This window comes from Periplaneta americana, chromosome 13, assembly GCF_040183065.1.
Source record: "Periplaneta americana isolate PAMFEO1 chromosome 13, P.americana_PAMFEO1_priV1, whole genome shotgun sequence".
Taxonomy (NCBI): domain Eukaryota; kingdom Metazoa; phylum Arthropoda; class Insecta; order Blattodea; family Blattidae; genus Periplaneta; species Periplaneta americana.
In genome coordinates this window covers 85,967,131-85,985,355 of record NC_091129.1, presented here as the reverse complement: position 1 = coordinate 85,985,355, position 18,225 = coordinate 85,967,131, and the positions used below count along the sequence as shown (strand labels likewise).

The 18,225-nt window shown below is 32.9% G+C and overlaps 2 protein-coding genes across 2 annotated transcripts in view; both read right to left on the bottom strand.

Annotated features, from left to right (window-relative positions):
* LOC138711641 (sodium-coupled monocarboxylate transporter 1-like) overlaps positions 1-10,510 on the bottom strand; it is an 89,795-nt gene extending 79,285 nt beyond the window's left edge. The window contains exons 1-2 of the mRNA XM_069842773.1: positions 10,447-10,510; positions 4,555-4,763 (exon numbers count right to left, since the gene is read on the bottom strand). Of these exons, the coding sequence (XP_069698874.1) occupies positions 4,555-4,757 (203 nt within the window). The 5' untranslated portion in view covers positions 4,758-4,763; positions 10,447-10,510. The remainder of the gene's footprint in view (positions 1-4,554; positions 4,764-10,446) is intronic.
* A 3,949-nt stretch (positions 10,511-14,459) lies between these two features.
* The window catches only part of LOC138712081 (sodium-coupled monocarboxylate transporter 2-like), a 72,546-nt gene continuing 68,780 nt past the window's right edge, over positions 14,460-18,225 (bottom strand). Inside the window, exons 12-13 of the mRNA XM_069843473.1 lie at positions 17,830-17,984; positions 14,460-14,975 (exon numbers count right to left, since the gene is read on the bottom strand). Coding sequence (XP_069699574.1) covers positions 14,708-14,975; positions 17,830-17,984 — 423 coding nt within the window. The 3' untranslated portion in view covers positions 14,460-14,707. The remainder of the gene's footprint in view (positions 14,976-17,829; positions 17,985-18,225) is intronic.

Sequence of the window (18,225 nt, the reverse complement as noted above, 5' to 3'; positions counted from 1 at the left end):
ACGGGTCCTGCCTTGGTCGCGTAGTATCTCCTTTTTCCCACACCCGTCCCAATCCTATATGATGCATCCCTCTCTGCAGTTTATAAACCTACCCTATGTCCCCTCTTTCTTGAACTTTGTAGCAAATCGACCGCAAAAGCGACTGATTCCCAATTTTTTAGCCAATAGCTTTCTAGTAGGCTATTTTACGACGCTGTATCAAAATCTTCGCTTATTTGGCGTCTGAATGAGATAAAGGTGATAATGCTGTTGAAATGAGTCCGGTAGTTACACAAAATTTGATTATATTGGGTAACTTGTCCCGACTGAGATTCGAACAATGGCCACCTGGTTTCGCGGCCAGAAGCGCTAGCTGTTACTTCACAGGTGTGGATGCCTGTCCAAGTTGTTGCCAGTGAAGCTTATCGGCATAAGGCAGTTAGAAGAAAGGAAATGCAGTTGCAATACACTACTTGAATAAGGCTAGTCAGTATTCTTCGCTTATGAGTTGAAGCTAATTTGTGTTTTGGAATTAGTTAAGTAAACCAGTTATTATGTAACGCTCTTGGAAGTCTGTGTCTTGAAATATTGTTAGTGACAATAAAATTGAACGTTGTATGTCACCAATTAAACGCTGTAAATCCATACGTAGGCTATACAATCAGTTAAAATCATTTAACAACTGAATATGCAATTTCTAAAATGGCACATTTCGAATTTTTTGGCATATCTAATTACGTCTACATATATTTTTGAGCGAAAACAGGGCCCAACTTGCATACGTCGCTATCAAATATACTATCCAATAATAATTGCGATAAAGGTACATCTCTATGTCATCAACAACTATCAATCTCATCTAAATACCATGTACCACTAGTAAATTTGACATAACACAAGTAAGCATAGAAGACATACTCGACTCAAAAAATGGCTTCACCTCAACTTTAAAGTTAAACAGCTTTCTGTGAGAATCTATGGAAAATAAGGACCAAAGGACCAAAAAATAACATTTCAGTTATCCTCGTTCTATGAATGTGTATTTACCCTTGAACAACCAGGTGAAGTGATCGCAAAATATGGCTTATATAATATTTCTGCAGAAATGTTCAGTCTTTTAAGAGTAAAAGGTTGCTGCGCTCCACAATCCAACAATACAAACTATCCATCTTACAATGGAAAAGTACCGATACCAACTAAAATTGGCAGACATTGTAAAAATGGAAAAGTACATAGGCCTACCTTCAGAATTCAAAGGTTTTACCAGGAAATATTGCAGTGGCTATCTACTGCGGCCGATGACAAGTCAGAATATAATAATAATAATAATAATAATGATTTATTTTAGCTGGCAGAGTTAAGGCCGTAAGGCCTTCTCTTCCACACAACCAGCAAAAAGTGAACTTACAAAGAATTCAACAATTTGATTTAGATGAGATTTACATGTATACAAGAGTTATTTACGAATTAAACAACAAAATACTATGAACTATTAATTAAACACTGAAATAAACTGGGTAGCAGAATTAAACTAAAATACATAGAATGTTAATATATTTCAAATTATGTTAGATAATAGAAAGAGATTATTATGAGACAATTTTGAAAATGCAGCACAATCAGGATGATGTCTAAAGAAAAAAAGCAACAGTGTAGTCAGTAATATTTTAAATCAGTATGATTGGAGTGAAATGCTAATAAGGTTATCTTTTAAGCTGTTCTTAAAGGTGTTTGTTGTCTTGCAGCCCCTAATACTTTGTGACAAGGAATTCGGAATTCTGATTGATTTTAGTATACTCGTATTATTTTGTCAATGAATGTATTTTTTGTATATTATAACTAGTATTATTGTTTTTACCATTTTTCTTTTTAAATTCTTCTTTATTTATAAAAACATTGTTCATGTATTTCAAAAAGGGCATATCTCCAATATAAAAAGGCTAAAAATCATACATCATCATAAATATATATATTTTTTCTTTCATATTATATTGTGTTTTGACCCTAAAAAGCTAACTGTAAAGTTTTGTTGGTCTGGATACAGCGGTTAAAAAATTTAATCACTTTTTTAATTCCTGAACATTTTTACTTTTCAGATATATTCCCTTTTCGAAATTGCACATTCAGTTGTATAAATATTTTAACAAAGGAATAGGTCAATGCCATCGCCCATTTGCGAAAAACATGAGTACCGAGCAACACGTCTTTGAACCCTAGTGTACAGTATTACAATTTCCCACAATGGCTAAACATCAATGAACGCAGATTATAATTACTTCCAACATGATGATAGAAGTTTGTCAGAAAACACGTGATAAGGTATTACAAAAAAGTGTGTAGGCCTATTAGATTCGTAACATTTCTGTACTTTGCGCGCCACAAAACTCATTGACGTCATCCACTAGTTTTCAACTCGAGTTCACGGAAAGACAAGGCCTCGGCATCGTACCACTGGGCAACTACATTAACCAGTAACTTATCAAAGTGTTGAATTATATGAAGTTAATTTCTTATCTGAAAATGCTGTCACTCACGTTAAACTGGTCATATCAGTGTGAAGTGATTTTGTTAAGTGTTAAAAAATAAGCGATATCAACTCGTTCTTTAAAATCGTTATATTGTCGTTCTGCTCCCGTAGCGTAAGAGCAATACATAAATAACCTAGTATAAGTTGATAAGTGATATATTAGACAGATTCCTGATAGTTTAAAACATATTGAAATGTTTTGTTCACAATGTTCAATCATTCATTCCTCGTTGCTGCTTTTTGCATTCCTAATTATGTATTTACAGAGACGTATAAATATACTGAGTGGACGTAAAATAACCTTGGAGATTGAAAGAGACGATAGGATACAATTAAATGAATAGAAAACCTATATTAGGTTTTGTGATTAAATGCACGGTTAATATTAGAAAATTAAGTTTGAAGTTTCATCGTCGCTAAGATCTCTACTCCTATGCAGATGTAAAGGCTGGTTCACAATAAACCGGGAATGGAAAAGACAAAGAGAACGAGAACGGAAATATTGTTAAAATAAATGTCTTCGAATGTAAGCATTTACAATTAAGTATTGCGAATGCTCACACTTAAATACGTTTATTTTAACATTATTCCCGTTCTAGTTATCGTTGTCGTTACCGTTCCCGGTTTATTGTGAACCAGCCTTAAGAGTTCAACGAACACGGTGAGTCTCCGTACGTACAGCTCATGCATTTCGTGAAGACCATCGCGATGTGCAGTACGGGAACAACGTTTCTGTGAAGGGGGTAGGAGTAGAAGGGAAGTCGGGCTTGTGTCTATCGAGTTGAAGGCAAGTTCCCCCATAATTCGTAAGGAGACTCATCCGATCTCCTGCGCAACTCTGTAGCAAGAGTGGGGGAGTGTCTTGACAAAATGCATGAGCTGTAAGCTGCCAAGCTGCGAAGACGTTGCCAAGCCTTCGCTTCGTGCAATGCGGTTTGAATTTAGGGGCTTTTAAAATTAAATTTACACGAAAACCGTGCACGCTATTGAAATATGTCAGAGGGATACATTATTCTTTATTAGATTTCCAATGGATGTGGACGAAAATCACGATTCTGCTCACAATACTTACCGGATAAGAGATTGTTAAACATTTGGAGGGGGGAAAAAAAAAAACTTTTTTTTTCTGAAAAAAAAAACTATGACATTTTCACCAATATGATATTATAGTTTTTTGTTACTTACAACATGATCTATTCTCTCTGGAAATCTGCAAGGCTATTTCACTTCCACCCTGTATGTGGTAACTTCATTCAGATATATATTTCTTTTTTGCACGATGTAACCATTAAAAACGGGATATATGTTCACATATTTTTTTTTTGATACATATAACTCTCATTTTTCATACTTGTACTCAAGTAAAGGAATGTTAACGATGGTATTATGTGCTTCTTGTTTAAAATAAAGACCCAGTAATTTCCATCCAGAATTGATAGACTTTATGTGCATCAGTTCCGAATAAATTGACTCGTAGATGCTGAATTTCAACAAAATCTGAGCTATAATTAAATATAAAGTGCGTCACAGATACGGAGAGTCTGACAGACAGACCTAGTATACCCAAAACCACTATTTAATAGTAGAGATACTGTAAATGTTTATTTCTACATGAACCGAATCTCTAAATCGACATTTTGTAAAATCGCACCTTTTACAAAGAAAAGCTCCCAAATAATAATTCCACACATTATCTGTTACACGATATAAAATCCTACAAAATTTGAACCACGCTTTAATTCATCTCTTGATATTAACCACTCAACGTATCTAGTTCGCTACTCTTTGGGATATTATTCCTCTTCTTACGACTACACTCGAAACGCCTTCGTAAATGACACCCTAAAATTATATTTGTGAGTCATTATGCAGTAATTAAGAAGTGTGGTTTACTCTACAACTGTTGGATATTCATTTTGAAATTATTATTAAATTTCAAAAGTATCTGTGACTTATTTATAATGAATATAATATTTTCTCTGATAATTTTTTTGTACATTTTACTCAGTAAATTCTAAAGCATCATGCACTATATGAGTGATACAAACCTGACAATAAGAGACATTGATACTGGAAGAACACTCATAGACTTCCCTCCATGCAGATACTCTTCTGGGGTGTCTGCCTTTTTACCCCAAAACCCGAAATAAATTCCGATCAGTGTGGATATCAACAACATCAGAACAAACAAAGCGAAATCCAGCCACCCAAAGAATTGTTGCGCTTGTCGTGCCACTGCGATGGGGTCCATGTTGTCCTAGAAGAGACATATAGTACAGCGTACACAAGTGTAAATGCATTGGATGGGGAACTTCAGTTCACATACTATCTAAAACTAATCTCGAAAACTTTAAATAATCAGATTTATTCTTAAATGTCCTCGAAATTAAATTACAACTTCCTGCGAAAATAAATTGAAATACTCGTACCTGTATGAGGAATACAGAATATTAAAAAAATTCATATTTACACGTAAGTAATAGATATAGGGTAAAGTTTGCTAATACTGTGATACGAGTAATATTGCGATAGTTCTTTTTTAGAATTTACTACAATTTTACTAAGCGAGAAAAGGACCGGTTTTGTGCAACAACTTATCCACGATCATTCTCTTAATATGTTGAACCAAAAAACAGACCTTCCACTCGATCAGTAAAATTGTAATAAATTCTCAAAAATAACTATCATAATATTAGGACTACTCTATCACAGTACTACCAACTATTATCCTAAGTTATAGACGTATAACTATATATTTTCCGCACGACGCATTTCGTAGGACTAACGCTCATTCAAAAAATTATTTTAAATTTTAGCTTAAGGGGACCGGGTAGTATTTATTTATTTAACCTGGTAGAGATAAGGCCATCAGGCCCCTCTACCAGGAGATTCCAACTATGATATGAAGAATAAAATTACAATTAATATTAAATTTCCAATTACAATGACAATTAAAATTACAATATTAAATTTACAATTACAATTAAAATAAAAATCAAAGTACGAAAGATTACCTGGCTAATGAAAGCTAGATAATTCATCACAGAAAAACAAAGAATATTTTATATTTACTGAATGACAAATTAAACCTAGAATAACAAAATTGTATAGTGATGGAGTTACTGGATATTGAAATATTTTGCGATAGATTATGGAAACTATTTACAAGAAATCAATTACTGACCAAGTGCGTTTGAATTCAATTTTATTTCGACAGTTCCTGACGCTAGCAGGTAGCGAATTCCAGGGTCTTGGCAGGGCTATTGTGAAAGAGGATGAGTATGAGGAGGTAGTGATTAGGAGTTAAAAATCCGATTTTTCATTTTGTGTTAAAGGGTGGAAAATTTTCTCTTTAAACAATATATATAATATAATATTGTAGGGGTATCTCTGCAGACAAGCTCTTTAAATGGCCTCTTTAAGTACGTAATTCATATATTCTTCTTTTCTTAAATGCAGTTCTCCGTAAGTTGATATTTTCAAACTTAAGTGCATTTTTTTCTGAAACTAATGAAATTTTTACAGTGTTTTCTGCAGTCTGTGTTCTACAAAGTAGACATACGAGTTTAAGAATATCACATAAATAACACGAGAGAAAATATATAAGCATTGAAAAAATGGCTCTACAATGATCAATTTTAAAAAGCACTTCATCCCGTCTGGAAGATTATCGAAGTGTTGAAGGAAATACAATGCAAAATATAAGATCAGGGTTCACGAATCAACACAGCAAACATGGCGTCGGACGAAAAAGCAGAACATTCGTCGTGCTGAAAGAATATTTTTACCTTCCGAACTGTCTGTGCTGTCTCATATTTTACCCAGAGTTACTCTTATGCATTTAAATGAAAGTAATTCCAATGTATACTACGTCGTATTGTTTTAAGGTGATAAGATATTGATTTCATTTTTCACAACTCGGTAGAGGCAAAAACATCCAACGCTTCGAATCTATTTATCGGATCTACTATCAGAGAAGGCGTGGAAAGTTAGTATGAGACTGGCATGTAAAAGAACTCCTGCGGGACAAAATTTCGGCTCATCCGGCGACGCTGATATAACTTCTGCAGTTGCGAGCGTTGTTAAATAAAACATAAGATATATCTTACTTCTCTTGATGATGGAGCCCATACCTAATTTCAAAAATACGTGATACGAAACGAAAGCTACAAAATTTCACTCCACTGAGCATTGTTATTGAAGTGTTGAGTATTCAAGAAAAGCAGCATATGCGAACATAGGTAGACTAAGAAATTTTAACATAAAAGCTATCTCCAATTTTCATTCAAACCACTAAAGAAAATTGTACTAAACGAACGAAATGTGAATCTCAAATTTAAACAGATTAGATCTATTATATATTTGTATTTTGTATGTTTTCGTCCTCTCAGGTTTAATATAACTGTTACAAATATTATGAGCATAGAATTACGGCATATAATAACATCCTAAAACGAATCATTGTTTTCTACAAAAACATATTATCCACCCGTATGATATAAATATTGCTACATGTAGAATTTTCCTACTGAGACTAAGCGTGTAATAAGCTAATACAAGTTGGGATTGTAAAAACTATAGTATAACCTAAAGACTTTTTTTACTACGATAAGACTTGAAAAAAAATTAAAACGAACAGTTAATGTTATATATTATATAACCTGTTTTTATCTTTTTAAATTGATATGTACTTTGTAATTTTATAACATTTTAATATTTCATACTGTGTGTTTATTTCATTTCAACTTTATGAGACCTACATGTGTTCAAGTACTCACTTTAATCGACAGAACTGAAGATTCTCGAAATACGAGAGACAATTTTAGTTTTCAATTGTAAAATAAATGTAAAAAAACATTTGATAAGTTAAATGACGGAAACATACAAAATAATTATATAATTAGGCCTAAGTGTAACTTACGTGAATATGCAATGTCTGTAAAATAAATTAGATATGATTCGTAGCCAACACATTAAGAGTGCTATTCATTGACATTTCTCAGCACGCGCTACGAGCGTACTAAGCTAGCCCCGGCTATCCACTGGTTACAAGTACAGAATTCAAATCATATCCTATTGCTAATACTGGTTTATGAATACGAAAAACGCTGATCATCCATCGGAAGCCCGCGCTAAAAATGTCTATGAATACGGCCCTATAAAATTTGTAAAATTAAATCGCCAATCGATTAGGTCCAAAACGAAGTCGAGAATGTGATGAACATAGAGTGGCATGGACTACAATACAACCGTACGAAGAACACGTGACAAATCTTCAATTGGTAAAATAATTGTGGATTAAGGAAAGGAGAAATGCAAAGAATCTTTACAGTTGAAAAATACAGGCTTGTATCCAAATTGAAGAAAGAAAAAACAGTACAATATATTTGAGCGTTTCTTACACTTTGAAGTACGTGCCATGTTTCAGATGTTATTTTCATGAACAATGTGTATTCTTGAATTATCATGCAAAAGACAAGCGTGTTTGCAAGGTAAGTCTTGCAACATTACTCAAAAATTATTTCGGTTTCTAAGTTACACGAGGATTATATGATTTATTATACCAAATAGTAAGTCATCTAGGCCTAACTTTATTTGTAAAATGTACGGCAAAATATATTTATGATAGATATTTACATCTGCTATTTAAGGAACTTGTTATTTGAACATAATATAAATAACAAATTACGGTATTAATTTATAGTAATTTTAGAGGTATATAGGCCTAATTACTTGACAATTAGCCACGAGTTCTGTTACATGCGAAAACAAGTAATTAGAGTGATATAAATAAAATGGGTTGATTGGAAAATAAACTATCACAAATTTACTAAATTTCACTCAATTTCTTTCAACCCAACTAGATATTAAATTACAAGTTGATGTTATTTGTATAGATTTTAAGAAAACATTTGATAAGGTAGACAATGATATTCGTTTATTCAAATTGAAACGATTTATATTTTCTTTCTCTTTACTGTCGTTAACTAAATCTCACTTGAAAGGAAGAGTACAAGTTGTGAACTTTCATGGACATACTTCTAAGCCTTTTATAGTAAATTCTGGTGTGTCTCAAGATTCTAATCTTGGTCCATTATTGTTTTTATTGTTTGTTAATGATATTGTGAATTGTGTACAACATTCTACAATTTTATTATTTGCTGATGATACTCATTAAATTGAATAAATAAATGAAAACTATATCAGATTGTAAGCTACTTCAAAACGAAACTACAAACTTACATATTTGGAGTATTACTAGTAATAATAAATTGCTATTTAACATTAATAAGTGTATACATATGACCTTTTCTAGAATGAAAAATTAAATTAAATTATCATATAAGATAAATACAAAAAAGTTATCAGCAGAAAATAAACATAAAGATTTAGGTATATTATTTAGCAATAATTTCACATTTCATAGTCATATCAATAATATTATAAATTTGTCCTATAATATTTTAGGTTCTGTTAGGATACATTCTTGTAAATTTAAAGTCAAAACTATAATAATTTTGTATAATTCCATTGTTCGATCTAAATTAGAGTATGCTGCGGTTGTCTGGAAACCAGTTACTAACAAATATACTCTGTTGCTAGAAAAAAATTCAAAATAAATTTCTAAAATGGTTATATTATAGACTTTATAATAATTATCCTACTTACGAGAGTTGTGCTACAATGCTTAAACATTTCCATTTTATGTGTTTGCAAATTATACGAACTTGTCAATCTTTTAAACTTTCTTTATAAAATTCTTAGCAATAAGTTGGATTGTGTTGGTTTATTTTATAATATAACATTATATTTACCTAAGCTTAATACCAAATTTCGATATTTATTTTTCATACCTAGGGCAAATACGGAATCCCACAAAAATTTCCCAGTTTTCCAAATGTTACAATTATAGGCCTACAATAAATTACATCCTCATCCGAATGCTGATATTTTCAAAATGAATTTCTCTAAATACAGAATTATTTGTTATAATATTTTACAGAATATTATTTTTAGTTAATTTGAAGCTACTTTCACAACTTATTTTTAAATTTCTCTTTTTTTTTCTTTCTCTTTTTTCTATTTTGTTTCAGATTTCAATAAGAGTATGTTTCCTTTTTCTTGTTTATGTTTTATAAGTTACTTTGTCACTCTTGAACATTGTAATTTGGCTTTGTCTGTTATGTTCAATAAGAAAATGGTGATATATGACACTTTAAGTGCATTTCTTCATTGTCCTTTGAATCTTACATTGCTAAAATTTACTCACGATATTAACAACGGCGATTTACAACCAGCGATTGATAATCCTTTAAGAAGTGTGTGTGGTTTAAAACTAATGGCCGACATTTCTTTCAGTAAATATCACATACTACCTACCCAAAATAGGTAAAAATTTAGTCTTATGTTCGCGAAAAACGTAAATAAAAGTTTATCTAAATTAATTCCGCTTAGAAAATTAATTTTCTTTATATCGCAGGATGTTTCGTTGAAATATTACACTCAATAAAATGAAACTACGGAAGGCCCCTATTTTGGTTTTAACTGAATTGACATTTTGTATTAGTATTTAAGGAATATCCACTCATTTTTAAATTAAAAAGACATATTTCATGTGTTTAATTCCGGAATAAATTCCCTGAATATAAAACGAATCCGACCAATAATTTTGAAGACATCACTGTGCACAGACAAACAGAATAACCGAACCATATAGGCACTAGCAATGTAGCAAAAATGTATTTTCACTAAGTTTCGAATTCAGTTTCCTACAACATCACAATATTATCCTTTATCTTCCTGTAGTAAAACATAGTTAATTTGTGGAAAATTCAAAATAACAGGATTTAATTTCTAACGCATGTTATTCCAAAAACGTAAATTGCACTTTTTCAATTTATAAACTGAACTTTACGAATTCACAAATCAGCCAAACTCACTGTAAAGTATCTCTATGGTATCCCCACTGCAGTGTGCAAAGACTGGAAGGACTCAGGCTGTTTTGTGTCTGTAATAAATAGAGTCAAGAGCGACGCATCGTAAACGTCACTACAAACTTCAGTGGGGGGAAATTTTTGTAGGCTCGGAAAGGATGACTGAATAGCACCAGGAAATTAAGTTGTCTTGTGATAAAACGAAGCCATGGGTAGTCCTGCCGCTTGACCGATGTTACTCATAAACCATTGCGTGTTGGATATCCTACGACAATAATCATATTGATGGAAAATATGTTTTCTGAGGGTAGTTATTTTCTTCGGATTATTTTCAAATGTGAGAGAGTCGGATTTTCACATTGTATGTCGTCGTTGTTCCTGCAATAACTCCTATGTGCAAAATATAAAATTGTTCAGTAGGAATAAAATCACATTTATTCATTCTATGGTAGTAGTACATAGGAGACTGTGAATTCTTAAATTTTTTAAAGAAATATAATTACATATAGGAGATTTTATTATTTTGCTATCACTACTTACAGTAAGTTAGGCTATTTAACAGAGCAAAAATCTGAAAATCGATAAATATGTCGCATAGGAGTTATTGCAGGAACAACGACGATATCCAAGTACAATTTTGCAGAAAATAAGTAAATTAATTTTTCTGGTGGAAAACGTTTTCAATGTACTTCTTCTCGGAACACATCGTTCCCCCGTCCTAAATTTTAAAATTTCTCCACGGTTTGCAAAAATCAATAGGGAATCTTGGTTCCAGGAATAACGTTGAATACCGATAAGTATTAGGTTTTGTAGGAAAACAAATTTACCTTGGTCTTTGTTTACTTGTGTACATCATTACTACGGACGCGATCCCACCCATTTTCCCGAATCCGCATTCCCGAATGGACGTTTTTCCGAAGCTACATTTTCCCGAATCCGCATTCCTGAATTGACTTTTTCCGAAGCTACATTTTCCCGAATCGACCCTCCCGAAGCCAAGTTCCTGAAGACATAGTCCCGGATTTAATTTACTATTCAGTTTCCCGAATATATTACACGAGAAATTCTCGAATATTTGATAACTCTGACGTCACGTACATCAGTGGCGCACGAGCTCGTGCCTCGATAAGATACGACATTGTTGAACAAGCATAATTCCATATTAAGTAATGAACACCGAACAAATAGTCTGTCGGAAGGCTTCCACAATCGTCTGCAAGTGGTGTTTGGGAGACATCATCCAAGCTTCTCCACTATTTTGACTGAGCTCTAAAAGGAAGAGAGAACACGAGGACCATGATTGCGGAATTCACATTGGGTAGACGCGTAAGGGCACAACCGAAGAGAGAGTGGCTACAACTTGCAAACACGAATACCTGAAGGATTATCATACCTATGCAACCGATAACAGACATCTCCATTATCTGAGAGTACTTGGACATTATTTTACTTTGTAAAGAGAGAGCGTAATTAATTATACGATAAATATATTAATTATATTTGTGTAGTAATATACACTACTGTACTGTCGTGAAAATGGAAATCAAAGAAGTCGGGAATGTGAATTCGGGAATTTTGTATTCGGGAAAATGGAAATCAAAGAAATCGGGAAAATGTCTGTCGGAAATGTGGATTCGGGAATTTTGTATTCGGGAAAAATGCTATTCGGTGTGCGCTGTATATATGCACTTAAATACTCACGATATGTGTACTAAAAGTAACGAAATATATAGGTCTAATATTAAAATAAATTATATACAGTATGTAAAGCAATTTACTATTATTGATGTATTTTTGTTATTACTTAAGAATATTGGGACACACCAGTTATTGGAGCTGCACGTCCTTCAATCCACTGCTTAAGCAACACACTTTTATCACATTTTTCTTTAGGTATCGTTGATAAAACTAATTAAAGATTTTTTTGCGGTTAAGCATTCTACATATTGTCGAAGTTTCTCTGATTTGTCATAATAAAATGAAATCTTATGTATGTGCGAAGTAGACGGTCAGACGGTTTCATGTTTTGATTATCTGTTCTTTTAACCTTTACTTTTATCCAACATAATGTCCCAGTCTTATACATTTGCACAACACAGAGTCAGCAATACATTTAATTATTTTTATTGCAGCGGAATTGTCCATAATGTTTCGCCGAAAACGCGTGCACTGTCTTGCATGTTGTCACATTGTGTGTGTGTGTGTGTATATATATATATATATATATATATATAAGTTTATAGAAGATTGCTCTAATATGTTTCGATGCCTGCGATTCTTCTGTATTCAATTTTTCCGATTTTCCATATTCTTAGTTTTGTTTTAAGCACCAGATTAGCAAAAAAACTTAACAAGATGGTGTTGTTGTTCTTGTTCTTTTTTAGTCAACTGACCGAAGACAGGTCTGAGTCTCAAAAGTGATACCAAGAAGGCACCACTTATGAGGCTACTAGGCCAGGAGATAATGGGGTAGAGTGGCCAGTTCCTTTCTCCCTCCATTCCATACATCGCCGAATAGCTAAATATTACACTACTCAGACTTCAGATGCATACAATCAATTGTTCTTCTTCTGGTACATCGTCAAGTGAGATGTACTGCCTGATAATAGGTGTAGATATCAGTCAGAAACTCAGACAGAGGATACTAACAAAATTTGCTGTTATAATGCACTAAAAGCTGAAATATGCAGTAACCTCTTAAATATGCATATGTATGCACTATACAATCTCGATCTTTGGTTACAAATAACTTGAAATTCGTGTACTCTTATATAATGGCAGCATATGATTACCGTATAAGGAATAAAATATGCAAATATGCGAAAATCTGCCTCCTACTTATTACTAAATTCAAGTTTATCTTTCTCTTTATATTTTCTTTCCCTATAAAGTCCCATACTGCATAACTACATTCTGTAGACATGTTTATCTGTGCTTGAAGTGCTTAGGGTTATTGAAGCATGTTCTTAGCACAACAGTTGCGTATGCAGAACAAAAATGTTCCCAACTCATAAGCCGTAAGAGATGGATGGAAATAGATTTCATTTTTGACAAGATCGCAAAAGTATTATATGCTGTCTATCATTATTTAAACTATATATACAATTTTATTTTGGAAATTAAATTAGTATGATTTTTGGATATATTAGTCTTAATTCTTTCATTTACATAGGCTATAACATGTTACTATTTATACTGCGGAATCAGTAGGCTATATTAATATTCACATATGGAGGTGAGTCACTATTACGCAAAAATCTGTCCTTTTAATGCTGGTTAATTCTCGAATAATATTGGTATTCAACGTTAAAATCCTTACCATTTTCACGGAGAACAAAGGAGAAACAATGGAAAATAATTATTTTTCCCTTTAAAATTTGAACTTCCATAGTGATTTTAATTATAAATAGAATTTGGGTGCACCACTGAGTGTTTCGAGTTAACAACTACTAATTCTGTGGTAAATGAAATTACAAAGAAGAATATTGGAAGATGTTGTTAGTGTGATCTATTAGGATTGTGTTTCATTAACATATTAATAAGCGTTTCAAATTCTTTCTGTGTTGTTTTAAGGACAATTCACTAAAAGAGGGGGAAAAAAATAAGTCAAGCTCTTGAAAAATTCCAAAAAACCATAATTATGTACTTAGACACTATATTTATATGTTCATTACAAAAACCCTCTCATTGTTTTGCAAAACTTATGTATTTACTTAAAAATAATGGTGATCATCTATCCCTATATCCTATGGCCATCTCACCCGTACATGTTGCGAGAGATAGCCAGTGACTTATTGTATTTGAAACGTGTTTATTATTTCATTAGTGAATTCTATGCGCCCCGAAGTACTGTAGTGATGAAATATAATCTTGCAGGAACGTATTTAATTTTTTTCCGTATTTATTTATCAAATGATTATCCTGTTCTATGTGATTTAAAAAATTATGGCCATCTAAATCAGAATTACGCTACATACTAAAAAAAAACTATCTCAGACCACGTGGAAAGATGAAGTCCCTTTATGTCAGAATAAATCAACACATTTAAACATAATTTATTATAAGATGCACTCTGTTACAGAAATTGTTTTATTTATCATGAATTTTGTTATAAATAATTTTAAAGAGCCATACAATTTGACAATAAATCGTATAGTTTAACATCATACAAATTTTACCCTCAATTATTCGGCGACGTTTTAATGATTACTTCACAAAATCACTCGAATCTACAGTTACAGAAATGTTCCGGATTAATGAGAGTTTGTCATGAGATCGAATCACGAGGTTTCATATTCAAAAGCTCCTTTTCTGGTATCTGGTTGTTTTCTTGAGCAATCTTCTGTCTCTTCTTCAGAAAGTATTTCCTCACCAGTGGGGTGAAGAAGGCTGGATTCATATTCTCGGCGCTTGGTTCTTCTGTTAGGTGACTAACGATAATTCCTACTACAAATACCACAATTGTACCAGCCAGCGTATAATACATCATGCTAAGGTGATATATGAAGAATACTTCGTCTTCTGGAGACTCAATTCTGAAAAAAGGCAACAAACTATCAATTGTGCTCAAAGAATGTACCTATACCTGCAGTTTAAATTCTGAAAGAAACTGGAAGAAGTCTTGAATAAGTAGAAAGAAGACCTATTTTCTAGAGTCTTAGTTCCGAAATACTGTACCGGAAAATGGATTGAAGTTTTAGAAGAAGAAGAAAGGAGAAGGAGGAGGAAGAGAAGGAGTTTTTTTTCAATTCAATCACAAATAACAATATAGGCCTACAAAAGAGAGAGATATTGATCACAAAGAATAATTTTTCTTCCACGTCCATAGTTCTAAAAAGTGAAGCCTCAGTCCTCAAAGAGCAAACATATTATTTCTTTATCTGAATGATTTATCTAGAGTTTAAACTCTAAGGGCCGTATTCATAGACATTCTTAGCGCGGGCTTCCGGTGATGATCAGCGAACTAACGTTTTTCGTATTCATAAACCAGTGTTAGCGATATGATATGAATCCTGTACAAGTGACCAGTGTATAGCCAGGGCTAGTTTAGCACGCTCGTAGCGCGGGCTAGCGAAATGTCTATGAATAGCACCCTTAGAAATTATAAGAACTATTAATAGATTTTCTGTAATTTTATTACAGTTACGAGAAGGAGCAAGAATGATATTTTCGCCTGAAAGAATAATTTTTCTTCTAGATTCTGAATAATAAAAACTGGAGCCCAAATCTGATAGATTTTAATTTAAGAAGGAAAATGTAACTTCATCTGTAGTTTAAATTCTGTAAATGTTAGAAGAACCAACGTTTAAATAGAAAGAATATCCAGTTTTCTAAAGTTATAGTTCTGAAATAACAGAAACAAAAACAACAGAAACAGATTGTATGTTTACGAGAAGTGTAAGAAGAGGAAGAGGTAGAAGAAGAAGAAGATTCTCTTCGTCACAATTATAAGAACGGAGAAGAATGATATTTTGACTCGAAAAATAACATTTATTCTCGGTTCTCAATTTAGAAAAATAAAGCATCATGTAGCCAGATATAATGTACGCCTTATGTTATTATGTAATTTAATTTTTCATTTGTCGCAAAATAATATTTTTTCATCGAAATAACACCTATATTTATGGAGATCACCGTGCGACCAGAAAGGGGGATTATCTTGAGATGTCACATTTCTCAATTAAGGGGACAATATACTGAATTTTCAAAGCTCCATATTTTTAAAAGTTCATAATGACCAAATCACTAATTACCATATTTGTGAAGCTTGATTCACCAAATTTTCATCACTCGTATAGCTGGTTAATAATGACAAATGTATAAAATTTCATCCACCTACCATTTGCATTTGCATTTATATTCATTTCTATATATGGCATAAAAATACTGTAGAGTTTTGCTGTAAAATTAATCACTAAATTTAGCCAATTAGAACTTTTTATTATAAAATAATAAAAAATAAAAATATTAGCAATAGAAAATTCCTAGAAATTTACCGATATATTGTACAGAGAAACCCAATGGTAATATTTGTTCCAATGTAAATTGTGGCGCAAGGGATTTCTTCTATAAAACCATACAATATTTTATTAATATGTTATTAAAATGCAAAGCACTTACCGCATAGAGGGATGAAATTTTGTGCATTTGTTATTATTAACCAGATACACCAGTGGTAAAAGGTTTGTGAATTTAGCTTCAAAAACATAGAAGGTTTTAATTTCAGTATAGTGTTCCCTTAAACAGACAATGAGATCAGAAGGAACGATCCAGTTAAAGTAACGAGAAAATACAAGAATTATCGTTAAAAGCTCCTTCTGAAGAGTTATAAAATATAAGTTTTGAAAATTTTAACTAGGGGATATGAGGGAAAGTCTCCCCTGCAGTGTGGAGTGACGATTCACAGTTCTGAGTATTAAATTTTTAAAGACACGTACATGCCAAATTCGGTCGTCAAATTTTGAGATAATATTCTTCAAATAAAATTACCGATACTATTAAATAGAACAATAAATAAAATTGCAAGATAAAATAAATGTTATGCTTTATTTAACGACGCTCACAATTGCCGAGGTCATATCAGCGTCGCCGGTGTGCCGGGATTTTGTCCCGCAGGTGTTCTTTTACATGCCAGTAAATCTACTGACATGATCCTGTCGCATTTAAGCACACTTAAATGCCATCGACCTGGCCCGGGATCGGACCCGTAACCTCGGATATAGAAGGCCAGCGCTATACCAACTCTGCCAACCAGGCGACAAAAAATTATAAGATATAAACAACGAAATTAGTAAATTCCAATATTTGTGCTGGACTATAAGACGGGCAGTGGTTGGAAAGGCTAAAAGAGAGATCATTTTAATGTTTTATAAAGTGATGGCAGTCTCAATATTTAGATTGCTCGGTGAACACTGAAAAGATAAGAAGTGAATACAAGTGACAGAAGTGATATTTTTTTAAGAAAAGTGCCTCGATATAAACTAGCAGACAAGAAGGTAATATAGAAACATAAGGAAAACTTTATATATTTTGAAAAAAATTATAATTTAATACCGTTGCAAGTGCTTCCAGCAACTAATATAATGCAAGAAGATAGAATATCATAAAATTTACTTCATTCTAGACCTCATGGACAAAGAAACCCAGAAAGACTGGTCAGAAGAGGCTAGAGCAATAATAATTATGATCTGGAACCGGAACAGGTCCTATGGATCTAAATCTTGCATCATGATGATGATGATAATGATGATGATCTGTAGATCTACAGGAAGCAGGATTTCATCTGACAAATTATAATGTGGACCTTTGTTGGTAGCTACAAGTAAATTACTCGTATTTGACAAAATATAGACTAAAGCAAGAAAATTTGACTAAGAAGCCAAGACTTACACCGTCTGTTCCGATAAGGTAACGTTGAATCCGCAGCCCTCCACGGATGCAGGTAAAACAGTGTGTTTAATCCTGCCATAGGCCAATTCTTTCTGAGTGCCAAACACTATCCACCCCATCACCAGAAGGCTGCTAATGCTGCCTGCCAGCGCACCCTGTAAAAAAAGTGTTTACATTTTTTTTAATTTAACACTAAGCCTGGTCATTGACGTAACTTTAAGTTCAGCGAGTTCAAGTGTTGTTCCAGGCATGAGTTACAATCTCGCTGAGTGTGACTTTCTTGAGATTTTTCTGCAACTCTAAGACACGTCAGATAATCTCAAGCGAATTCTTAGACTACAGTCGCGCTCAAACCTCCTGACGTTTGGCGAGCGCCAGTAACATGCGTGCGCGACG